Consider the following 26,782-nt stretch of genomic DNA (forward strand, 5'->3'; position numbering starts at 1 on the left):
ATATCAACAACTTCAGCAACTCTGGAGGCTGAGGTGGGAGGATTCCTTGAGCCCAGGAGGTGGAGCAAGCTGAGATTGTGCCACTGCACTCTGGTCTGGGTGACAGAGTGAGACCCTACCTCAAAAAAACAAACAAAAATAACCCCACCTACCAAAACACCAAACAAACAAATATATGCTATCCTTTCCAGAGTTTATCCTAACAATATAAACTTTACGTCAAAAAGGAAATCCTGTGAAAGTCCTATGGGAAACTTTTTAAGCTGAATAAAAATCTGTCTTACAATACATGCAGTACTTATTTTTTTATAATCTCACGATAATAAATGTATTAAGGACATAGTCTGTGTTCTAGGTTTTTCCACATAAAAACTGAAACCATTAGCCAGTTTCTTGGGTATAATTTCACTGTGTGTTCAGTTAAATGATCTGTATTGATGGCATTCTCTTTCATGTCACAACAAATTAAATTAAATGTTTCAATTGTTTTGTTTTGCAAGTTTACAGAAAGTAATTCTACCTGTACTTGTTAGTTTGTTCTCAATGAAAAAAAAATATATATATATACATACATATATATACATATGTGTATATATATATATATATATATATAGAGAGAGAGAGAGAGAGAGTAAATGCTGCTTTAAGTTTATTTTTTTGTATCTGGAAAATAAATTAGTTTACTATTTGGAATGACTTATAAAATAAAGCATCTAAAATATTTTTCTTCTGACTTTCATAAAAAGAAGAATGAGTGTATTATTGTTCATACATTTTATTTGAGGTTTCAAAATTTTGATGTTTGGAGCAGTGGTTCTCAATTTTTTTCTACCACAGCACAGGTGAAAGATGACATTAACATATCTGACACCCTTTGGTTTGTGATACAGATAAGCTTTGTTATTTCCCCCTGCAAGTTTACTGCAATTCTACATATTTCTCTTCCTCTCCAGGAAGTGAATTTGAATGCAATCAATGAGATTGACCTTAATTAAAAGAATAATTTGCATATAAGCTAATTTAATAAAGAATTAACTCACTTGCACATTTTGTTTTTTGTTATGTTATTTATTTATTTTTTTTGAGATGGAGTTTTGCTCTTGTTACCCAGGCTGGAGCAATGGCACGATCTCGGCTCACCGCAACCTCCGCCTCCTGGGTTCAGGCAATTCTCCTGCCTCAGCCTCCTGAGTAGCTGGGATTACAGGCACGCGCCACAATGCCCAGCTAATTTTCTGTATTTTTAGTAGAGACGGGGTTTCACCATGTTGACCAGGATGGTCTCGATCTCTTGACCTCGTGATCCACCCGCCTCAGCCTCCTGAGTAGCTGGGATTACAGGCACGCGCCACCATGCCCAGCTAATTTTTTGTATTATTAGTAGAGATGGGGTTTCACCATGTTGACCACGATGGTCTCGATCTCATGACCTCATGATCCACCCGCCTCGGCCTCCCAAAGTGCTGGGATTACAGGTTTGAGCCACGGCGCCCGGCCCTGTTTTTTGTTATTAGTAGTGAATTATGGATGCCTAAACTGGAGTTTGGTGACAATGGGTTTGAAGAAAAAAAAATCAAGGCCGGGCGCGGTGGCTCAAGCCTGTAATCCCAGCACTTTGGGAGGCCGAGGCGGGTGGATCACCAGGTCAAGAGAGAGACCATCCTGGTCAACATGGTGAAACCCCGTCTCTACTAAAAATACAAAAAGTTAGCTGGGCATGGTGGCGCGTGCCTGTAATCCCAGCTACTCAGGAGGCTGAGGCAGGAGAATTGCCTGAACCCAGGAGGCGGAGATTGCGGTGAGCCGAGATCGCACCATTGCACTCCAGCCTGGGTAACAAGAGGGAAACTCCGCCTCAAAAAAAAAAAAAAAAAAAATCAAAATATTTGGCAGAAAATCTATCAAATATTTTAACAAATTATAGAAATAGTTGAGGAGCTTACAAGGCATTTTAAATTCTACACATTTTTGGATAAAATGTGATGATAAAAAAAGGCAAGTTGTAAATTTCATGGGATGTAGGAACTCACCCTTTTTTTTGTGGTTACTTCATCTTTTATGTGAGCCTACTCTAAAATTAACATTCCATTAGATGAAGGAAAGAGAATAATAGGTTAATGCCTTTTAGGGCCTAATTTTTAAAAAGTCTTGATTAAATTGTGTTATAAAAGAAAATACTTTGCATTAGCAGTTAATGAAAGAACAAACTCTACACGTTCTTGCTTTAGTGGTATTACAAGTGTTCTTTCTGGAATGTCCCTTTGTCTCCATATAGGAAAATCCTATATTTCCTTGAGAACATCCCCACAACTCAAATAATTTTAGCCTTGGTGTACCCTGGGGCTCTAAGCTATATTAGCCAGATGTCTACTCTACTTGGTTATCTCAAAGACAGCTCAAAATCAACAGGACCTAGTTTCTCCCCTTCAAACTGGATCTTTGGCTCAGAGTTGAATGGATGGATGGCCCATAGGGACAGTGGACACAGTTTCATTCCCAACTTGCTCCCTGGTAATTATCTTGGGCCAATTTTTCATCACCGCTTCCGTGGATCAAGGTATTAGCTTTCCATCCAGTCCCCACAGGTAGTTTGATCCCCACTTCAATTTTTAATGTCTTCTCCCTATCGCAGCTAGAGTGACTGAGTTGAAGTACAAATACAGTCATGAATGATCCTTCCTCCAGAGTCTGTGTTGTCAGAGTGTACACACAATCACACACACAAAACCTTTCAATAATGCCCCAATTCTAAGAAAATGACCAGAATCTTGAATACAATATGCAAGGTCCTGTGTGTCCTACTTATAGGCCCCAGAATCATTTTGTGTCAGCCACATGAGCTTTCTCTTGGATAGCTATGCTCCTGTTGGACTAGGTTTCCACAGATATGTTGTCTCCATCCATGGACTTCCCTCTGCTTCTCCTCCCAGACTCTTCCTTGGTTAACTGTTTATCTGGTTAACTCCTATTCACCTTTCAAAGCCCAACTTACAGATCACTTTTTTTAGTTGCCTTCTCTGACCCTCTAAATTAGTTTATTCTTTACCAAATTCTCATACACAAATCTTAGTTTACCATGTATAGTTAACCTTTACGCCGTATTTTTTTTTTTGGTGAAAATTTGATTAAGATCTGCTTTCTACAGTAGATAGGCTCTGTGATGATGAGGAGCTTGTATCTGTGCTCACCATTTTATCTTCTCCAGATTACCTGGCTTAGTATCATTCAACCATACTCTAATATAGGTCTTCTGATTCACATAACTACTTTTTAAAATTCCATTTTTAAAATTGAGATATATTTACTTTTAGAATGCTGTAGGCAATGAACAACCCCAAAGGATTTTTAATTTGGCATCCACGGTGCTCACTTTTATTGGAGATGAACATATTAAAACTATCCTGGATGTTGAAATGAATTGCAACCCGGTATGGGGTTATAAATGCAATATGTAGTGAGGACATATTTTCTCCACCTTTCAGGTAGGGAAAAGTAAAACTCAACTCACCCCAATGAACAACTATAAATAATAATGGTGGCATTCTTCTTTTGTCTCTTTCCTTGCAACTGCTAATGTGCTTTGACAGATATCTCTATTCTTTTATGAACTCTCCGCCAGCTGTAATGAGTGATGGGGAAATCAGGCAGCAAAATTTCTACATGCCAAATCTCACCCAAACTTTCTAAAGAAAACAAAAAACAAGAGCATTTGACTGTATAAAACATTTTTGAATGAGATTTTTCTAACTTACGATATATAATTTTATCTTTAAATATACTATTGTAGGCTTTGAATGTAAGGTTAGTTTTTACAATAAATTGATCATATACTATTTTACGAAAGGAATAGTGCAACTTTTTGAGAAATAAAGATACTACAACGTCAAATGACTATTTATATTTGTACACATATAAAACGTACATAGAAAGTCTTATGGTATGAAAATACATGTGTTGCCTTTGCTGCTCAAGAATTGAACCTCTTTTACAGAAATCATTAAAAAAAAATCTCGGTGAGTTTTCCTATCTAGACTCTATTAGGAAATTAAGCAGTAAAATAATATTTTAGTGAATGTTGCTAAAGCACAGATTTATTTGCGCCAATGTGAGGTATTAAAACTTGGGCACCTAGTGAGTTATTTAAAAGTCAATGATGAGAGTGGACATTTCCTTGAAGAAAAAAGCCATAAGAGAGGTCAAGACCTCACTGTGACCTCAAATGTAACTATTACCCTACTGGTTAGTTGAAATTGGAGATCAAAGACCTAATGTGCTAAATGTATTTGGCTGTGAATTGTTTCATGAAAAGGGTAAAAAGAAGTATTTGATAGTACGACTTTTTTGGAGGAAAATAAGTATACTCTTTAAAAAAATAAAATTGTAAACAGCATAATAAAGTTATATTTTAGAAGAATGGACTTCCCGATCTTTTACATTCTTTCTATAAGTTAAATGATCTGCACAGATTCTATTAAAATAGATTTTCAAGTTCACGTTTATCTGAATTTTAACACATTTTGGTTTTTTACATATATTTTTAAGAACTTCGGATTTGGGGGAGAAAAGAAAAATCCTTTTAACAAGTAACTTTTTCCTTTTATCTTTTTATTTTTAAATTTATTTCCAGAAATGGGCAGTTTTATTGCAAAACATACTTTTTAAACTGTAGTTCTGGGATTACCTAAATCAGAATCATCACATTGGGGTTTGTTAGAAATCCAGGCTCCTGAGCCTCACCAGAGACTTGTTGGTGTTGATCAGCATCTCTAGGGAGAAGAGTTTGGAATCTGTATATTTAACCAGCTCCCCAGGTGATTCTTACAATATCCTTACATTTAGAAATTACTCTTTTAGAAGATGTTACAAATATAGGAGGGAAGTTACCAGAATTTGGGTGGCAAGCCTTATTCCTATGAAATCCCTCATCTCTTCAAATGAGTGCTGACATCTTTGCAATGAAAGATTTGTCATTCTCTCTTCCCACGGGATCTTTGTCTCACCCAGCATCCCATTTGGTCTGTGTCCCATTCCCTACTATCAGCAGATTATGGCCTTGGCTGCAGCAGCGAGAAGAGAGAAGTTCGGAAAGAACCCTGTCCTTGGGTATGTTCTCATTCTTATTTTTCTCTTTTTATTTCTTTCTCTTTGTTTCACTTCATCTTCTTCAATTCTATTTTTGCTTTTGGGTTTCTGGAATTTAGGAGCATGGAGTTTGGAGCAAGTAACAGATATTCCTTCATGAATAAATACAAAGAATAGGGTAAGGACTGAATAGTCAGGCAAAGATACCAACAGGAAAACACATTTTTAAAAGCCAATACTGCCCAGTTGCAGGCTGCAGGTAGAGTTTTAATAATAAACCAACGGGCACAAATAAACAAAAAAGGTTTCTGAAGGAGAAAGAGTGATTTTAGTTTTTTCCTGGGCACCACTCAACTCAGACAATTTTTTTTTCTTGTTGAAAGCAAGGAAGGTTTATAAAATCTCTCTTAGTGCAAGCAACACAGAAGACATTATATTGCAGGGCACTTGCAGAGCACATTTGCAAGCAATTGCATTAATTATGCAGCTAGGAATTAAGATTAGAGCTAGCAGAATTTCAATTAGATACCTAAGTCTGTGTAGTTTAAAAATGAAATTTCCAACAATTGCAACGCATGAGAATTATCTGACGATAGTATATTCGTTCTTATACAAGGATGATTTCAGATATCCATAAAGATATTTTGGGAAATAGAAGTCAATCAGAGAACAAATAAGAAATTGATGAGGGAGGAGGAGGAATCAGAACAAATTAGAGATACTTTCCTGACATTCTTTTCTCAGGGCTTAATCTACACCTTTTGCAGGATGAAAGAATCTCAAACACACTGCCTTTCAATGAAGAGTCTTTGTAACTGTAGATTAGCTTTCTAGTAACTAGCATATATTCCAGATGTGGATTTAGTTTTTCTCAATGCATTTTTTTTTGTCTTTATAAATGTGCACATTAAAAGAACAATTTAGGCACGGTGATGGCCTGAATGGCATTGACAGTCCTTATCTTCAAGCTCGGAGGTGAAAAGCCAGGTGAGGAGCAGTACCTGCAGAGCCATGTCTAAGAAAGAGCTATTCTAATTTTGGACACTACCCATCCAAGCGCACAAACAAATACAATTTTTAAAATTTAATGGAGTAGGAAAAGAATAAGATTAGCAATCAAAGGAACTGGCCTCTGGTCTGCCTGGCATGGAGACAACCGCTCAAGGTCTTGCAGCCTCAGTTTTTACTGTTTTGACTCGAGGTTGGCAGGTGGCACGTGGCCTGGGAGAGAAATTGAACAATGACTCTCTTGAACTAAGAGAGTCTCAAAGATCCATTCCAGTCCTAAAATTCTTTCAAATCCTTTTATTTCCTTAAATGGTCTATACATATGTTTTTAAAGGGTTAGCTCTGGTCTTTCATTTTCTAGTTCTTTGCCTTAGAGTTTTGATGAAGCACCGTGGTTTGTACCTGGTTCTGTTAACACTGTTTACACCTGGGCACCGAAAAGGAGGGGCTGGACTCGTTGCCTCAATGCCGGCATGTTCCCCACCAGACTGTAGGCTGCTATAAATCATTTTACTAGGTTCTATTTCCTGAATCTTTCTTTTAGGTAGTGGGGGAGGGTGGGCTATAGAATTCAAAACAGATTTATTGAAAGGCCTTTGAGAATAAACTGCAAGGGATGACCCAGCTGTTGCTGCTCCTGCATCACACAGTGAAGGACTCCCAGAGAAAAAGACTAATAATTAGTTTCATTTGTAGGTGAAAGAAGGTCTTTGAAGACGTCTGGCATTAATTATAATGGTGGGTACTGTTGCCATTTCCAAATCCTGCTTTTTAGATTATGCACTGTCATTTTAGAGAGGGCCTTGCATCTCCTCTTTAAAAGGAAGAGAGTTCTTAATCGGGCATAAGTGGTAGAAGTCTGGACAGATACTGTGGGCAGGGTTAAATAACACATCATGTCTCTGTCTTACAACACTCATCCTTGAAAGCTGAATTACAGGCTCTTCTGTATAACAGGGACTTTGCTCTTTGTCCTAAGAAACAGGCTAACATTCTGAACGGTAGCAGCAGGGCAATTGTGCTTCACCTACATCTTGCACTTGGTCATTGGCCTGAGTTTCTTTTTACCCTATTTTCTTATCACCTTCTGAATCTTTTGTACCCCTGCCCCAACCCCACATAATCCTGGTTTGCATACCATTTGAACAACCACTGAACTCTAAACACATGCTTTGTGGGATGAACGACTTCAGATGGGTGACTTAACTGGGTGACTTCACTGGCTTCCAGATTATCGGCATCTGGAAATCCCTAGGTGCCATATGGCCCAGGGCCATAGAGTCTTTGGGTCCCATATGACCTAGTGACTCCTGAGTCTGGTGACTTCAATATATGGTGGGAGCCAGGGCCTGATGGGGCTCAAAGCATTGCTCTCACAAAGTTCCACTCCTTCTCTACTTTCCTACAACTCTACTGCTACTAGTACTAATTGCAATAACTCTTATTTATTGAGGCTTTACTAGGTATTAAGAGCTGCTTTTCATGCATTTAATCTTTACAAGAACTTTGTGAAGTTGTAAAATATTTCCATTTTCTGCACAAAGAAACAGACACAGGGAGGCAAAATAATTTGTATTTGTCACACAGTAAACATTAGAGATGATTTTTCAACCCAGGAGGTTCTGATCCCAAGGCCCAGCTGTTAACCATGAGCATTGCTAGCTCTGTGGAGCCCCAAGAAGTCATATGATCCACTTCTCCATTTGCTGTTTGAATATTCAATTTTTTTTTGCCTTTTTTGTATATCCAAGGCCAGAATATCTAATGGACCCCTGGGCCCTCTTCTCCCTGATTTATTGACTTGTCTCTAAGAATGACACGTTTGGACAAGCACATTATGTTAGTTATCAATGACTGCATGACAAATTACCCCAAAACATAGTGGCCTGAAACAACAAGCCTCTATTATCTTACAGTTTCAGAGGATCAGGAGTGTGGGAGTGGCTTAGTTGGGTGCTTCTGGCTCCTGGCCTCTCTTGAAGTTGTAGTCAGTTCACTGGTTGAGGATGCACCATTTGAAGCTTTGACTGAACCTTGAGAGGAGACAGTGCCCTTGGCTCTTGGCTGGAGGCTTCAGTTCCATGCCAAAAGTACCTCTCCACAAGGCTGGCTGAGTGTCCTCAAAACAAAGCAGATGGTTTCCCGAGTGAGTATCCAAGACAGTCCCAAAGACAGAAGCCACAGTCTTTTCAAAACCTAATCTTGAAAATGACACACCTTCATTTCATTTGTGTTATGTTTACTAGAAGCCAGTTACTAAATCTCAGCCTGCTTGCTCTCAAGGACAGGGGAATTACATTTAGCTTCCTGAGGAAAGATGGATCAGAGAATGGATGGACATATTTTTATTTTTATATTTTTTTGAGACAGAGTCTTGCTCTGTCACCAGAATGGAGTGCAATGACATGATCTTGGGTCACTACAACCTCCGCCTCCCAGGTTCAAGCGATTCCCCTGCCTCAGCCTCCTTAATAGCTGGGACTACACAGGCTTGTGCCATTATGCCCAGCTAATATTTTGTATTTTAGTAGAGACAGGGATTCACCATGTTGGCCAGGATAGTCTCAATCTCCTGACCTGGTGCTCCGCCCTCCTCAGCCTCCCAAAGTGCTGGGATTATAGGCGTGAGCCATGGCACCTGGCCAATGGACATATTTTTAAAATCACCAAATGCAGATACTTGAGAAGTTACTTCAGGCAAGCAGGTTTTGGTAACCTCAGGACTGAATTCCATTTATTGAGATATTTAGGGTAGAAGAGAACATTCTGCTTAGAGTTAGGCAAAACTGTTCCAGTGTAGCCTTTGCCAGTTATAAGTTGTACTAGCTTGAATGATAGTCACTAGCACTTTGGTTTCCTAATGTGGAAAATTGGGATAATAGTGCTTCATTTTTATGTTATGAGAATTTATAACTTAGAATTTCTGTCAAAGTGCTCTGGAAAAAGCTCCCAACCCAAAGAAATGATAAATGGTTGAGCTGACGGATATGCTAATTACCCTCATCGGATCACTATGCGTTGTGCATATATTGAAGGATCACTACCTTCCCATGAATATGTACTATTATTATTCATCAATTAAAAAATAAGATTTAAAAAGATATAGAATTGGGTACACAAACCTGAAATGGATATTCCCAACAAAGAAGAACCTATTTTTAAAGAACTTACTATTTTCCAACTGTGAAAATAACAGGTTCAGCCTGTTAAAATACTGAAAATGTAGAACTACAGAAAAGTATAAAATTTTATCTTAATTTTAGAATAAAGCCACCTTAATATCTCAAGAAAAGCTATGAAAATAGAAAGTCTGTTTGAATAATTTTGAATATTAGAAAGCTCAACATTGTGTTTATGTCTCCTGGATAATACAGAAATAATAATTTAGAGCTGAGCATACATCTAAAATTCTCATATTCTTCTCCATTTAGCAGAGTATTTATTGAGTTACCAGAACAACTTTCCAATAAACTTGTATCATAGGCTGTACTAGGCGGAAGGAAAAGAATGTTATTAAGTGTATAACAATGCACATACTTTGGTCAAGACAAAAACAGCCATTAAGACCGTTAAAAGCAGCTGGATCAGAAAGTGTAACAATATTTGAACCTATAGAGAAAAGACATCAGTACTAATTAACAAATTATCAAACTCACTCAGTTTTAAAGAAAATTTTATGACACCTATTTCTCATTAAAGAATATTGCTATCAACAGTTCCCATCACTGAGTACTAATGCAAACTTTTCCCATTCTTTTCTACAAAGTAAAGTCAACAGAAAAGAAAGACAGAGAGAGAGAGAGAGAGAGAGAGAGAGAGAGAGAGAAAGAGAGAGAGAGAGACACACACAAGTTGTGACTGTAAGGATTTTATTTGGAATCAGACAGAGAGAGAGAGAGAGAGAGAGAGAGAGAGAGAGAGAGAGAAAGTTGTGACTGTAAGGATTTTATTTGGAATCTCAACACAGTGAAATTTGCATAAATTCTAATAAAGCAAAATTAAAATCCATTAACACTTGTCTCTGGTAATTAACGTAAGCTTGCTGTTTTTAATGACTGTATTTCAGACATATGGAGCAAAGTAAGGATGGGAAAATGCAGAGCCATGGAAAAATATAAAGATTATAAACTAAGAATGATGTTACTCAGAAAGCCCCCAATTTTAGGAAGGAAATAAAAGTTATTTAGGCTTTTAAGAAACACTGAAAAATGCTTTCCATTTTATAATGTATAGATTTACTCGATTTTCACCAGATGTTTATTTTACAAGATACATATGACATTTACATTTATGTACATTAATGTTAATTTATTACTCAATTCTAATTACTACCCTCTGGAGGGAACAGAAGTGTTGACAAATATTGATTATTTAAGATGAACTACAGAAAACCCATATTTCTGATTGAAGAAAAAAGAACTTAAATTTTCTTTTGTGTGGATTCCTAAATATTTGAAGAGAAGTAAGCAACAATGCATTGAGAATCAATATTTTGAACTTATTGGTGTACTAACTCATATTTATGTCTAATTAGTTATTCTAGACCAAGTACATTTTGCTAAAATGGAAATAAATTTATCGGGAAAAAGGATAGCAGGAAAACTTGTCTTTAAAAGATCTTGTCTAGGATAACTGATTGCGTTGCACCTAGATTGGAAGTAAAAACAGAGAAAAGAGAAATGGAAGGAAACAAGAAGGTATCTTGGGGTTGTGATGACAATAATGAACGGATAGTTCCTGTGTACTTACTAGGTACCAAATATTGTGTTCTGTGGGTTATCTTTATTCCTTATTTGCAACAATTTATACTATTGCTACTAAAATGATAATGATTCTTTTCTGAGCATGTACTGTGTGCCAATTTTGGGCACTTTGCCAGACACTTCACCCAAATTATTTCTAATCTTTACTGTAATTCTGTAAGGAATGTATTATATTTCCTGTTTCATATATGAGAACATTGAAGCTCAAATAATAAAAGTAGAATTTTCTAGCCACATAGTTTATAAGTGCAGAAGTCAGGGTTCACATATACATCTGTCTTGCTCCTCAGCCTTTTCCATTTCACCACTCTTCAGTCTCATGCCAACTTAGATTAATGACAGTATTAATAACAATAATGAGAGTAATGACATCATCACCACCATCAGCACCACCTCCAGTAGAAATTTATATCTGTAGAACACAATTCTCAAGGTTTACTTCTGTTGTAGCATATGTCAGAATTTCCTTCCTTTTTAAGGTTGAATAATGTACCATTGTATGTTTATATAATATCTTGTTTATTCATGCATCTTTTGGTGGACATTTGGGTTGCACCAAAATGTAGACTGATGATTTGCCATACATTAATCTCCTGCATCATGTAGAAAACAAAAAGCAGAGTTATAACGTTACAATAATACTAGCTTTTATAATTACTCATGTACTTATCTTTACTCTGATCTTTACTTCTTATGGTTTTGAGTTACTGTCTAGCATCTTTTCATGTCAACCTGAAGGAATTCCTCTAACATTGCTTGCAGGGCAGAACCAATGACAATGAACTCTTCTGCTTTCATTTATTTGGGAATACTAATTTCTCTCTTATTTTTGAAGGATCATTTCTACATATAGGATTCCCGGTTGACATTTTCTTTTCTTTCAGCTCACTACATTCTGACTCCCTAGGTTTCTGATGAGAAATCTGCTGATAATTTTATTGAGGATCCCTGGCGTGTGACAGGTTGCTTCTGTCTTATTGCTGTTTTTCAAGATGTCCTCTTTGTCCTTTGACAGTTTGATTATAATGTGTCCTGGTATAGATTTATTTAAATTTATACATCATAGAGTTATTTGAGCTTCCCGGATGTTTATATTCATGTCCTTAATCCACTTTGGAAAGTTTTCAGTTGCTATTTCTTCAAATTATTTCTTTGCCCTTTTCTCTTTCTCTTCTTTTTCTAGGACTCCCCCAGTGCATGAGTTGGTCTGCTTGATGGTGTCCCACAGGTTAATTGGCTCTGTTTACTTTTCTTTAATCTTTTTTCTTTCTGTTTCTCAGACTTTATCATTTCAACTATTTTATCTTCAAGTTTACTGATTTTTTTTCTTTTGTCTCCTTAAATTTGCTCTTGAATCCCCTAATAAATTTTTCATTTAATGTAATTGTACTTTTTATATATAGGGTTTCTTTCTAGTTTCTTATTAAATTTTCTAGCTCCTTATTGATATTTTCATTTTGTTTGTGCATTATTTTCTATACTTTCTCCATGCTGTTCTTTAGTTCTTTGCATATCTTTAAGGCAGCTGGTCTTCATCTAGTTTTCATCTAGTCTTCATCTAGTTTCTCTCAGTGACAGTTTGTGCTTATTTATTTATTTTTCTCTGCACAGGCTATATTTCCTGTTTCTTTGTATGATTTTTGTTTTCTGTTGAAAACTAGATGTTTGAATTTTATGATGTGGTAAGTGGAAATCAGACCCCTGTTTTCCCCAGGGTGCTCTGTATTATTTTGTTTTCTTTCTTTGATTGTTGTTGGCTGTCTCTGTGCCAGGGATGTATAAACTTAAGTTTTTCTTAGTTATTCTCTTAGCCTACCTTTCCCTAGATGTGTATGGTATCTTTCTAAATTATTTTTTTAATGTGATTGCTTTTGAGTATACTAGTTGTTAAATATCTTTCTCCTATAAGGAAAAAAAGAGGAAAATAAAGGGAGAAAAATGTGCTGGCCCTTTAATATCATGGAAGTTGCTTCAGCTAAAGGGGGTGGGGCTTGCCAAATGTTTGCCCACCTCTGTGTCTGCACTTCCACAATCAGTTATGTTTTATATGGTACTATTTTATTTCCCATTATATCAAGAGTGTTTTCCTTCATGGATGCATTTGTTTTTCTTAGAAGTGGTATGGATCATAGAATTGTGAGACTCAAAGGACATTAAATGTCATGTTAACGGGATGTCTACTTTTTTGTAAATGCCAGCACCTGAAGGAAGCAACATAATTCCATAGGCAAAAGGATTGTCAAGTAGGCAAGGGTAGGAAATACCATTTTAAAGAAGAGTAATTTTAGAATCTCAAGAGGCTATGGTTTGAAATAATCCTTTCCTCTGAAGATAAACAAATTATCATCTTCTCTTTTTAACCCTATTCTCTGGCTCACACCTGTAATCCCAGCACTTTGGGAGGTTGAGGTGGGCAGATCACGAGGTCAGGAATTCGAGACCAGCCTGGCCAACACGGTGAAAACCTGTCTCTACTAAAAAGACAAAAATTAGCTGGGTATGGTGGTGTGTGCCTGTAATCCCAGCTACTTGGGGAGTGAGGCAGGAGAATGGTTTGAACCTGAGAGGTAGATGTTGCAGTGAGCCAAGATGGCACCACTGCACTCCAGCCTGGGTGAGAGAGCAAGACTCCATCTTGGAAAAAAGAATATCTATCTATCTATCTATCTATCTATCTATCTATCTATCTATCAATCATCTATCATAATAAAGCTAGCATATATACATCTATGTACCCACAAAAATTAAAAAGAACCTAAGCAAACATTTATTTCAATCCTCATTCCTTTTCTTGTTGTGATTGGATGCAGCCAGTAAAGTCTTCCTGTGTTTGTTATTTTTTGGTATGGAAGTTGAAATATTACTATTTCTATTTAGTACACCAATAATCCACTTCTCAAAATAAGGTACATTATTTCCTAGAGTTTACATTTTGCCAGTAGTAGCCAAATCTTGATTATCAATATTTTTTCTACTCAGTAAAGGAACTCAAATTCACTATGGAGGACCATTTGAATAACTAGAGATATCAAAATTTCTTGAAATGAAGAAATATCTTGTGAAATACTAATTATTAATAGCCACTCTTCTGTCAGTTACTATGTCACCACCCCCTCACATCCAGGACTTGAAAATTTCTGGTTAAAATTACTTAGCATATCAAACATTGCCAAGCAAGATTGCTGAGTTAGGCCATTCAGTGTGTACCGAACACCCTCAGGGAGCAATTAAAAATGATGCTGTCTTCTATAATAAACAACACCAACTTTTTAAGGAATAATGCTTTAAACAAATTAGTATGAGCTCTTCCTGTTATATCAAGAGTGGTTTACCTGGTATAATTCAAATGTGGTAACTGTCTGAATGTCTCCTGATGGCAGGCTTATGAAGGACACAATTTCAAAAATTGGAAAAATAAATACTGGAATGAATGGATGTTGGAAGATATGACTTCTGTTTCTAATCCTTTCACTGGTTTGCCTGTGGATGTTGAGCAAGCTGTTTAGACACTCTTTAGCTCAAATTATGCTTCAAGAAGCTATCACCAGTGATGTTTGCTTCATACTTCAAAGGGGATATTTGACAATATGAGCCATATATTTTTCAATTCTGAGATAAAACTAGGCACTATAAATATCCTTATTGTAGTCTTTAAGATTTACAAAGTTAACACTAGAACATATACTATGGTATTATTGTGAGACATTTCTTTTCCCAGCTGCACTAGGTAATGAATTCACTGATTTCCTCGAAACCTGAGCCATGGGCAGACATGGGTGAGGGCTGGTGTACAACTGGGAAAAGAGTGCTAACTGGCCATGCTGCAGGGCTCAGCATTACCATGGCGCATCTTCCTTATTCACCCCCTTTCCTCATGTTGGGGCCTTTGGTAGCAAAATGGCTTCAAAACTGGGAGGGTGAGCATGATCTGTGGGAAATTACCCAAGGAGACACCATCTGAAAATTGAGGATTGCATCCTACACATCCTTACAAACTTTGTACAAACTTTGCCTTATCTGGCATGGGGCCTTGCCTCTGGTATCAGTGCACAGGTGCTTTTAAAATCAGTGTGCCAGAGAGACATGTATTTTCTTATCCTATTGAAAATGCTAAGTTCTTAATATGGGGTTCTTGAATATTAATGAATAATTTTTTATCACACATGTAATTTAGAACCCCTTGCTATAAAAGTAAAAGGCACTATTCAGGATATATTCTCTTCTGGCTTTCTGATTTACTAAATACTGTTTATTCAGAGCACACACTATGTGATGCTTATAGAATTTAGTTACATAAATAAATATGTGTGTGTATGTATGCATGTGTATGTATGATAATTACTGCAATTTTTCAAAGCCCATGGTGAAATTTCGGACCAAACAAAAAAAAAAATTAATCCGAAGGGGCTGGGCGCGGTGGCTCAAGCCTGTAATCCCAGCACTTTGGGAGGCTGGGGCGGGTGGATCACGAGGTCAAGAGATCGAGACCATCCTGGTTAACATGGTGAAACCCCGTCTCTACTAAAAATACAAAAAATTAGCTGGGTATGGTGGTGCGTGCCTGTAATCCCAGCTACTCGGGAGGCTGAGGCAGGAGAATTGCCTGAACCCAGGAGGCGGAGGTTGCAGCGAGCCGCACTCCAGCCTGGGTAACAAGAGCGAAACTCCGTCTCAAAAAAAAAAAATAATAATCCGAAGGGCAATCTTGGTTGACATTTCCTATATAGCCTTCAAAAGTTTTAAGGATTTAACATTTTTGCAGAGGATTGAGAGAGAGAAAGTGTGTGTGTGTGTGTGTGTGTGTGTGTGTGTCTAAGAGAGAGAGAAAGAGAGAGAGACAAAGATTGAGCAAATGTTTCTGCCTGCTTCTCTGAGCACCATGAAGAACTTGTAGAAACAGGTCTTCTCTTCACAGAATGTTAACATGTTGTTAAGTCTGATACAAAGGCAATGACTTCAAATATAACGACAAATCAATACAAAGCTTCACATGAGGGCTTTTTAAGGACTTTACTCTGTCAAATAAATATCCGGCTTAGCATTCAAATCTGACTTAAAGAAATCACCATAAATACCCCATACCTTTATCGACTAAAATGAACACAGAATGGAACCTTTGTCACACACACCCAATATTTGTCCTTTTCTTTTGAATGGGGCTATTATTTAATATTTGCTGAACCAGATCTATGGAGTGTACAAACTGCTCTCTGTGATAACTTGAACACTTTTGCTAATGGAATTAACTTGCGCTCGCAAGAGAATCCCTGTTAGTCAGCACATCACCGGCCTGTGCACTCTGGAGTCAGTACTCCCTCTTTGTGTGGAAAATTGTAGTAGGTCCTGTTTTATTTTAAGAAAAACCTCAAAAGAGTGAAACCACTTTATGTAAAAATTTCTCACCTGTTCGAATATTTTTCTTTCCCTTGATCCCCTCCTACTTTAAGAACTTGAGAAAATTCTCGTTTGCAATTATTTGGTTAAAATATAAAAATCGGCAGTCTGCATTGATATTTTTTTCATCTCCATAAGCTGTTAAATATACAGAGTTGATTATAAGTTGTCTTCTTAGGCAATGATTCCCAAACCTTTATTTCAGCAGTCACACCTGACAGGCAAGGTTTATTCATGTGTCACATTCCCTAATTCTTTCAGCCTTCTTTGAATCATTTATGATGCAGAAGAAGCCAAAGAGGGGGAGAAGGAGAAAGAAAAATTTTGGTTGGTGTTCCTCTTTATTTAACAACATTACTGTGCACACAAATATATGCTTTTCTCCTCCTAGAGATAAAATGCAGCATCTAAACTTCTATGAGTCAGCTGAGATAAAAATGCTATTTTTTTGTTGACCATGATTGAAGTTTTCTCTCTCATACCACTCCCCGCACCAAGCTCTTTCTCTCTCTTTTTGCATAAATCAGAACCTTGACGCTTCATTTATTATTTCCAGCTTCTCTTTCTTTAAAGTGGAGTAAGACAATGTAGAAATTATATAGATTTTATTTATTTTTTCCTAATTTTTATTTTCTCCCTCTGTTTTTACAAATTCTTCACCCCTACCTGACTTGATAACTGTCTTTCCTAGTGACTTACTTTTATTGAAAACATGTTCATCTCAGTGGGTGTTGATAAATCAATTGTCATTAAACTTACTCCTTTTTTTGCATCCAGATTTAATTTAATAAATATTTAAGTACGATGACCTAATTAAAAATATAGCACAGGTGACATAAGCAAGGTTAAGAGTGTTTAATTTTTTTCCTTTATATGTTTCCTTTGAACATTTAAAATCATATTTAGGCAACTATGTTTGCTTTGTACTGCTAGTAACAGAAAAAAACTTGAAACAACTAAAGTGTCTATTAATCATGTTCTATCTGTCTTCCATTTTATAACGCAGATGAGTTAGAGAAATGTGAACGTTATGCGTGGAAGTATTCATTTTTCTTTAAGTTTCAAGTTAGAAACTCTATGAGAGCATTTCCACATAAGTAGGGCTGGTAGAAAATTTATCTTTTAAAATTCTTTAATTATCATTAGTTTTTTCTTTTCATTACAAAAGCAATATTTACTACAGACAAAATTTTAAAAGTAGAAAATACAAACAAGCAAAAAGAAGGCATATTTGTTTGAAATGAATTAGCAATAAAGTAAACAAAAATGAGAGTTTGCGTATGGGAAGGGCAAACATTTTCTGAAAAAAGAAAATAATTAAAAGTTAATGAAAGTTACAAAACCTAGTATGCATCCCTGCTGCATGAAGATTTCTTATACTTGAAGATCAAATGAGCGGGAAATATATAGGTTATCCATTTTCAGGTGTTCCAGAGCTTCTGCATGTAGACTATATAGTTTCAGCATGACAAGTTCCAATTCCTCTTTTACAGTCTGTAAAAGCTCAGTAATGCTTTTATTATAAAAGTCAGTATCAATTTTTTTCCAACTAGATGTCTTGTTTCTGATTATATGAAACATGCTTTTATTACATGAAAGTACAGCAGAGTTTTGAAAATGTTCCCAAAATAGTGAAGTAAACCCTTGAAAAACTGTGATAGCCTCTTGTTAAGAATCACACAACAGTGGAAATAAAAAATAGAGGTGGTTCTTCAAACATAGCCAAAAAAGGACGGCTTGTGTTCAATTTGCGGAGTCAAACAATATGTTTTATTAAGTATGCTACCCTGGCGTGTGTGTGTGTGTGTGTGTGTGTGTGTGTGTGCGCGCGCGCACATGTGCATGTTTGTGTATGCTTACAAATTCAGTTCACTGTTTTGGGCAAATAATTTTCATAACCATAATATTTTTGACTAAACCACTTAGTTTTTCACGTATCTGGTAAGTGGTAGAGATGGAATCCAAGCTTTGGATTACCTGGCACAAAACCTCATGTGTTTTATGCTACAAAATGGACACTTGAATAGGATAATGAAACTCGGACATTATGCTAAATGAACTAGGCCAGTCACAATGGACAAATATTGTGATTTCACTCGTATGAAAGATACACAGCAGCCAAATTAATAGAGACAGAAAGTAAAAAGGTGGTTACTCAGGGGTGGGGAGAGAGAAGAATGGAGAGTTAGTGTTTAATGGGTACAGAGGCTCAGTTTGGGAAGCTAAGATAATTCTAGAGAAGGATGGGGGCGCTGGGTGTTTGACATTGTGAACTTGCACAGAACTGTATGCTTGAAAATGGTTAAATTGTAAAGCTCGTATCGGGTATATTTAACTATAATTAAACATGATTTAAAAGAAGCTCATACATTTTCTAATTTAACAGGTTGACTCTGCCTGGGACTTTTATTTTAATTAATTAATTAATTAATTATTTTGAGATAGAGTCTCGCTCTGTTGCCCAGACTGGAATGCAGTGGTGTGACCTTGGCTCATCAAACCTCCACCTCCCAGGTTCAAGTGATTCTCCTGCCTCAGCCTCTTGAGTAGCTGGGATTACAGGTATGCACCATCTTACCTGACTGTTTTTTGAATTTTTACTAGAGATGGGGTTTCACCATTTTGGTCAGGCTGGTCTCAAACTCCTGACCTCATGATCTACCTGCCTTGGCCTCCCAAAGTGCTGGGATTACAGGTGTGAGCCACTGTGCCTGGCCACATTTGATAAGGTGTAATTTACTTTTATTTCAGCATTTCAATTTTAAAGATCTCTGGAAGTAAATCAGTAGTTCAATTCATGAGAATATTAAATGTATGGCCGCAAGTTGAGACAATTTCTGAAAAGAGTCTAAAATGGTGATTACCATTTGACTGGAAACTAGTTGAGACAATTTCTGAAAAGAGTCTAAAATGGTGATTACCATTTGACTGGAAACTAAATAAAGGTTATATATAAAAACCCTTAATGATTCCTTATATGTGATTAGTGTTTCACAGTATACAAAATCTTTTGAGAGGGGAGGTAATTTTTAAAATTGTCACAACAAACTCATGAATATTATCCATATTTTTATGGATTAGAAAATGGAGACTGAGAGATAAAATATCCCACAGGGACAAGTGAGTCTTCCGACTCTGCTAGTAGTAGTTCCCATTTAGCCAAAGAGAGAGGAGAGATGAACCAACAAGCATGGCAGCTTTACCAAAAGCAACACCAAATCCAGACTATGGGCTCTCTTTAGGGAGAGTCCATATCAGGGCACATTAAACATACTTGCAGGACAAGGGCCATGGTGCTGGAGGGCAGAAAATATACAGGGAAGAAGGGTGTGAGGAGATACACATGGGGTCAGTGCATGCTAAGTCTGATTTTTGGAGCTTCCACTTTGTAAAACCTCCATATGCAAAGTAGCACCTAGGGGAGAATCCATTCAACTTAATAGTGAGACCTTAAATTGATAATCAGCAAACACTATTTGTCTCCCAGTTCCTTAACTCTTTTAGTACTTGTCATCTTGCATCTCATTCTTCTCTCTTTCTCACACACACATGCGCGCGCGCGCGCACACACACACACACACACACACACACACACCCCTAAAGTAGACAGCAAAATCCAAGCACCCCCAAACATAGCCAACACAGAATAAACCCTCCCTTTTGTGTCTGGATGGAATTTCTCCCCTTATGTGTGAGTCTGTTGTCTTTGTATTAGATGCTAAGTGCCCGGTGGGCGGGGACCCTGTCATTCTGGATTAAGTCTCCCATAGGCTTAGTGAGTCACCACAAGCCAGGGAGTGCTTATGAGACATTACTTGACTGACTGTTAAGACAAGTAATTAGGCTGGGAGAAATGCTAATTTTAAAATGTCTGTGAATTCCTGAACTTCACACGAGGAAAGTCCAGTGACCTGGGTTAGCTCTTGAGAATTAGTAATGCTATACAGAATCTTTTCCCTTTGTATCACCTGTGACAATTTGGCCTCCCTTTTTTGTGACTGGAAATTATTACTAGCGGATAGCTCTACGCAGCCTGGTATCTACAACTAGAGTGACGTGGAAGATCTTGGTGACATGGGGAGGTAACAACCTCCATTCATCAGTGTTCCTGGATTGTTCAGACAATTCAGGTTGCTCCATGAAGGCCTGTGAACCCATTTTGATGGATAAGCATTGTGGTAGTTTATAAACTTGAATTTGAGGGCAAACAATTTTTTCTTTTATCTAAGGCAAGGTCTACAATGGTCTATTTTTCTTTTTACTGCTGTTATAAAAAGATGTATTTTGATAAGACAGTCTTGTAATAGAAAAACACCTATTTGAGGAGAGAAGAGGCCGAACATTGTTTAGAATGACAATATAGATCCTGAGGGAGCCGGAGTCTCCCACATCACATGATATAGCTCACAGGAAATTTCAGCAACCACACTGTGCCTTTTGGCTACCTTAAAATGGTGTCAGGTGTTTTAGTTACAAAAAACCAAAAAGACAAAAGAAAAAAAAACCTAAAAAATGGAAGTGTATATTACTGGGCTCCCCGTAAAACAAAGGAACAACAACTTTACTAACTGTACTTAAATAGGGATGCTGTGGTACCATGGAAAAATGAATGGATTTGGAATTAGAAGAGCTCATCTGCAAACTAGCTCAACTATCCTAGCTGGGTAATTTGGTCAGTCTGAGCCTCTGTCTTCACCTACACAAATGGAAACAGGAATATGTGCTTGGAAAGCTGGTTGAATAGTATATATATAGATGCACTTGCCCTCTACCACTACACACCTTTAGAAGTTAAACCTTTATTCTTTTCCCTTTGAATAAGACTTCTCTTGGTGACTTGCTTCCACTGAATGAAGTAAGGAGGGAGAAAAACTGTAATTTACAATGTGAAAAATTGGCAAATATTACCTTACCTAAGTGATCAAGGTCAACATCCCAAGTGATAAGTGATGCTGATGGTACATGTCCTCTGAGATTCCGTAATGAAATGGACACTTCGCCTCTGTGATTTTCTTCCCTCAAAACACATAACCCAATCTAACCGTGAGTAAACACTGGACAAACACAATTGAGGGACATTCTATAAAACACCTGAGCCAGACTTTTCAAAATTGCCAAATCATGAAGAACAAGGAAAGATTAGAAACTGTCACAGTCTGCATGAGACTAAAGAGACATGACAAGTAAATGTAATGTGGGGTTCTGAATTGGACTCTAGATCAGGAAAAGAATATTAGTAGCAAAATTGAAATCTGAGTAAACTGTGTAGTTTAGTGAACAGCGTTGTACTGATGCTAATTTCTTAGTCTTGGCAAATGTACTTTAGTTATTTATGTAAGATATTAACATTAGGGAAGCCAGGTAAATTGCCAGGATAAGAGAACTCTCTGTGCTAACTTGGCAACTTTTCCGTAAATCTAAAGTTATTCAAAAGTCAAATAAGAAACAAAAAGGTGATTATGACAACTGAGATCATGTACAAAACAGGACTTTGCAGATGCACAGGACTATAAAAATATAAGTAGTATCTTAAAAAAAATCAGAGTATCTACACTTTGACCTTAGAAAACTTAGGTGATCCACAAGGACAATCGATGATATATTGATAGTCAAGTCCTGGACTAATAAATAGTAGGTAGTTTCTCTTCTTTCCCCCTTTAGCCTATGAAGTAAGTTAGTTTGGGGTTGAAGATGACCAGTATCTCTGGAGTGACAAGAATTATGAGGAAGAATTCAACTATTATCTGTTTACTCAATTTGTAGGAAGCTCAGGTCATGATTTGTGCATTAACAATGAATTAATTGATAGAGTATATAAATATGTAAATTTCATTTACACAAACTTGGATAAAATTGGGCAGTAAATTATAAATCCAAAATCTAGAAGGTGTTTATAAAGATTAAGGTAATTTGCCATTTTCTTCAGAATTGGCAGCACTAGCTAAAGCAAGATCAATATTAATTAAGAAACCTAGCGAGAAGAATAATAAATTACTGAAATTGGATGGTTAACAGAACTTGTTATGTAATTCAGAAGTTAGAACTGTGGAATTGGAAGTGGAAGGAATTTTAGAAACCATCTGCTCCGATCCTCATATTTTAAGGTGGAAATAAGAATATTTAATTTTGAGATGCTGAAAGGCTGTTTCAAGATCATTCCACTGGTTGGTAAGGACAGAATTAGAACATGGGTTTACTGTCCCAACCATATCCATCTGAGACAGGAATTCTTTATGGGGGCCCATGAGCTTCGGGAATCTCTGAATACCAGAAATTATATGCATAAACTTACCTATATGTGAATATTTGAATTTTTCTGAAGAAGACATATAGTGACTTCCATCAGATCCTTAAAGCAGCCTTAACACTCAAAAAGATGAGAGCACCTTCTCTTGAATTCAAAACTTTGCTCATTATAATGGTTTCTACAACATCCTAGAAGCATTTAAATGCTTCTAAAACTTGCATCAGATTTTAAATGGGCAAACACTAGCTCTGGCCTAATTGGTTCCCAGAAGTTACCATGCTCTTTGAGGGAATTAGATTTTGCCTGGACATACTATCCTTATTTTCTGAGAAAAGAGTAGTCTTCTGCTATGATCTCTATGTGTCTCCCAAAATTCATAGGCTGAACTTAATGGACAAGGTTAAAGTCTTTTTTTTTCTCTATAAATGTTAGCAACCATTGTTATCACTGGACATACAAATTTGAATTTGCTTCATTACATGCTTTTCACCAAAAAAATAAAAGTGAAGCAAAAATGTTGGGTAACCTAACATAGGTTAAATGAAGTAGATATCAGTATGAATTGAATTCACTAAGATTTCAACTCATACTGATATCTACTTCACAAATTTCAGAAATAGCAATATAAAAAGTTACCATGGCTGGTATAAAACAAACGAAAACCCCACTAATCTAACATAATCCATGTCTATGAAGGATAGACATTTTACTTTTAGAATCAGATGATGGCAAATGCCAGCAACTGCTCCTTGATTGACACTTAGGTTCTTTTGGAAGTTATAGAACTTGTGTTTGATGTACTAATATATTTCATTGTACTTTCCTGTGGCCTAAAATACAACTGCAAAAATAGCATGTAATACATGATTAAGGAGTAGCTTACACGGGGGGAGTATATTCCTTATTATGTACAAATGGGTAGGAGTTACCAACATTTAACATTCAGATGAATGATTTATATAGCACATTTCAGGTATAAAAATTACAAATTATGGTGATTCTTTGCTCTGCATTTATATTCTAACATGGCAACCAGTGAACTCATCTATAAATTGCATGGAAATTCTGATTTATAAAACACTGCTCCTCAGGGCTTCCCTCCATTCATTTTTCCTTTTGCTTTCTGGTTTCTCTAACACTTTGCAGAGGATCAAAGCAGCATTCATACAGCGTATCAATGAATGTCAGTGGTTTGCATCTGTAGATGTAGAGTAATGGCATCTTGTTAAAAAAAGGTGTGTCCTCAGGAAAGGTGCTGAAAAGACATGGAAATAAACTGTGTCTTTTTATGGATCCAATTGTGTTTTGAACAGACAAAATGCCCTACATCTTTTGATTCTTGATAGCTGTATTGATGCTGGGTGATTTTAACTTCAGAAATCAAAAAATAGAAAGGAGACATTATAAGACCTATGTGAATATTGGCCTACCTTGCTAGGTTGGGGAAGTTTTTCTGGATAATATCCCGAAGAGTGTTTTCCAGCTTGGATTCATTCTGTCTGTCACATTCAGGTATGCCTATCAAACGTAGATTAGGTCTTTTCACATAATCCCATATTTCTTGGAGACTTGGTTCTTCTCCTTTTACTCTTTTCTCTCTAATCTTGCCTTCTTGTTTTATTTCATTGAGTTTATAATCTTGCCTTCTTGTTTTATTTCATTGAGTTTATCTTCGACCTCTGATATCCTTTCTCCTGCATGGTCAATTTGGTTATTGAAACTTGTGTATGTTTCTCGAAGTTCTCATGCTGTGTTTTTTCAGCTCCATCAATTCATTTATGTTCCTCTCTAAGCTGTTTATTCTTGTTAGCATTTCATCAAACCTTTTCTCAAGGTACTTAGTTTCTTTGCATTGGGTTAGAACATGTTCTTTTAGCTCAGAGATGTTTCTTATTATCCACATTCTGAAGCCTGTTCCTGTCAATTCATCAGACTTATTTTCCATCCAGCCTTCTTCCCTTACTGGTGAGGAGCTGTGATCCCTTGGAGGAGGAGAGGTATTCTGGTTTTGGGTGTTTCATCCTTTTTGAGCTGGCTTCTTCCCATCTTTGTGGATTTATCTCTCTGTGGTCTTTGTGGTTGATGACTTTCAGATGGGGTCTCTGAGTGGATGTCCTGTTTGTTGATGATGAAGTTATTTCTTTCTGTTTCTTAGTTTTCCTTCTAACAGTCAGGCTCCTCTGCTTTAGGACTGCTGGATGTCCACTCCAGACCCTGCTTGCCTGGGGCTCACCTGCAGCAGCTGCAGAACAGTAAGAGTTGCTGCCAGTTTCTTCTTCTGCTGTCTTTGTCCCAGAAGGATACCTGCCAGATATCAGTCTGAGTTCTCCTTTGTGAGGTGACTCTTTGGATATACAGGGGTTGGGATGCTGCTTGAGGAGACAGTCTGTCCTTTATAGGAGCTCAAATGCTGAGCTGTGAGCTCCATTCTTCCATTCAGAGCCGCTAGACAGGTACTTTTAAGTCTGCTTCAGTAGAACTCATAAACGCCTTTTTTTCCCCCAGGCGCTCTGTCCCAGGAAGGTTGGGCTTTATTTATAAGTTTCTGACATAATGACGCCTTTTCTCAGGGCTGCCCTGCCCAGTGAGGAGGCAGCCTAGTCACAGTCTGCCAGCAGAGGCATTGGTGAGCTGCTGTGGGCTCTGCCCAGCTGCCCTGTGAACTTCCCTGCACTCCTGTTTACAGGGGTATGGTTAGAACTGCCTTGGCAATGGTGGCCCGACTCTGTCATGGTGGACTCTCTCTGTGATGGCAGACTGCCTTGGCAATGGCGGACTGCCTCGGTAGCGGCGGACTGCCTCGGTAGCCGCGGACTGTCTCGGTAGCGGCGGACTGCCTCGGTAGCCGCGGACTGCCTCGGTAGCGGAGGACTGCCTCGGTAATGGCGGACTGCCTCGGTAGCGGCGGACTGCCTCGGTAACGGCGGACTGCCTCGGTAGCGGCGGACTGCCTCGGTAGCGGAGGACTGCCTCGGTAATGGCGGACTGCCACGGTAGCGGCGGACTGCCTCGGTAGCCGCGGACTGCCTCGGTAGCGGCGGACTGCCTCGGTAGCCGCGGACTGCCTCGGTAGCGGAGGACTGCCTCGGTAATGGCGGACTGCCACGGTAGCGGCGGACTGCCTCGGTAGCCGCGGACTGCCTCGGTAGCGGCGGACTGCCTCGGTAGCCGCGGACTGCCTCGGTAGCGGAGGACTGCCTCGGTAATGGCGGACTGCCACGGTAGCGGCGGACTGCCTCGGTAGCGGAGGACTGCCTCGGTAATGGCGGACTGCCTCGGTAGCGGCGGACTGCCTCGGTAGCGGAGGACTGCCTCGGTAATGGCGGACTGCCACGGTAGCGGCGGACTGCCTCGGTAGCGGAGGACTGCCTCGGTAGCGGAGGACTGCCTCGGTAATGGCGGACTGCCACGGTAGCGGCGGACTGCCTCGGTAGCCGCGGACTGCCTCGGTAGCGGCGGACTGCCTCGGTAGCCGCGGACTGCCTCGGTAGCGGAGGACTGCCTCGGTAATGGCGGACTGCCACGGTAGCGGCGGACTGCCTCGGTAATGACGGACTGCCTCGGTAGCCGCTGACTACCTCAGTAATGGTGAATGCTCCTCCCCCACAGAGCTGGACTGTCCCGGGTTCCGCTGTGCTTGCTGTGAAACTCTCAATCTAGAGCTTTCAGATTGCTGGTTTTTCTGGAGGTGGGACTGGCTGTGCCTGATCACCTGGCTCCCTGCCTCAGACCCCTTTTTTTTCACTTGAATGGGTGACTGTCTACCAGGCGTTCCAGTCGCCAGTGGAAAAGGCGCCCGGATTTGTGTGAAATTTTGTGCAGAGAGCTGCCGTGCCGGCTGAAGCAGCTGCGCTGGAGGCGCTTTTCTGCCCGGGAATCTCCTGGCCTGGCTCACTGTATTCCGCTTTTTACCTGTTGAATGGGTGATTCTCTCTCAGGCACTCCAGTCACCAGCCGAAAGGGCGCCCTGCCTGTGTAAGTGTTTTATGTGGAGACCTGCGTGCTGGAAACGGCTGTGCTGGAGACCAGTGGTGCTCCTTTGCCCGGGAATCTCCTGGTCTGTGGGCAATAAAAACCCGTCCGGAAATGTGGCGACCACTCCCCTTCCGCACTCTCGCTGGGAGCTGCAAACCAGAGTGGCTCCTACTTGGACATCTTGGATCCCCCGCAAGGTACTTTTTAAAGTTCCCTCTATTCTCTGAACTTAACTTTTTGGATAAATACAACCCTCTAGATAAAGCAAACATCTTCAGAGCAATGAATCGGTTTCCACAGGAATCAGGGCTCT

The 26,782-nt window shown here is 38.5% G+C and overlaps 2 protein-coding genes across 9 annotated transcripts in view; one reads left to right on the top strand and one right to left on the bottom strand.

Moving 5' to 3' along the window:
• Positions 1 to 1,914: 1,914 nt before the first annotated feature.
• The window catches only part of LOC144582382 (uncharacterized), a 47,251-nt gene continuing 22,383 nt past the window's right edge, over positions 1,915 to 26,782 (bottom strand). Inside the window, exons 2-3 of the mRNA XM_078370877.1 lie at positions 23,925 to 26,150; positions 1,915 to 8,209 (exon numbers count right to left, since the gene is read on the bottom strand). Of these exons, the coding sequence (XP_078227003.1) occupies positions 25,092 to 26,150 (1,059 nt within the window). The 3' untranslated portion in view covers positions 1,915 to 8,209; positions 23,925 to 25,091. The remainder of the gene's footprint in view (positions 8,210 to 23,924; positions 26,151 to 26,782) is intronic.
• The window catches only part of LOC100406559 (orofacial cleft 1 candidate gene 1 protein), a 212,734-nt gene continuing 210,747 nt past the window's right edge, over positions 24,796 to 26,782 (top strand). For 6 of the 8 annotated variants that reach the window (XM_035294961.3, XM_035294971.3, XM_035294970.3 and 3 more), the window contains exon 1: positions 24,797 to 26,666. The gene's annotated coding sequence lies outside the window, so the exon portion shown is untranslated. Of the gene's footprint in view, positions 26,667 to 26,782 lie in introns of all 8 variants that reach the window. The other 2 variants (XM_035294963.3, XM_035294964.3) reach the window with 1 other exon arrangement.

This window comes from Callithrix jacchus, chromosome 4 (assembly GCF_049354715.1).
Source record: "Callithrix jacchus isolate 240 chromosome 4, calJac240_pri, whole genome shotgun sequence".
Lineage (NCBI taxonomy): Eukaryota > Metazoa > Chordata > Mammalia > Primates > Cebidae > Callithrix > Callithrix jacchus.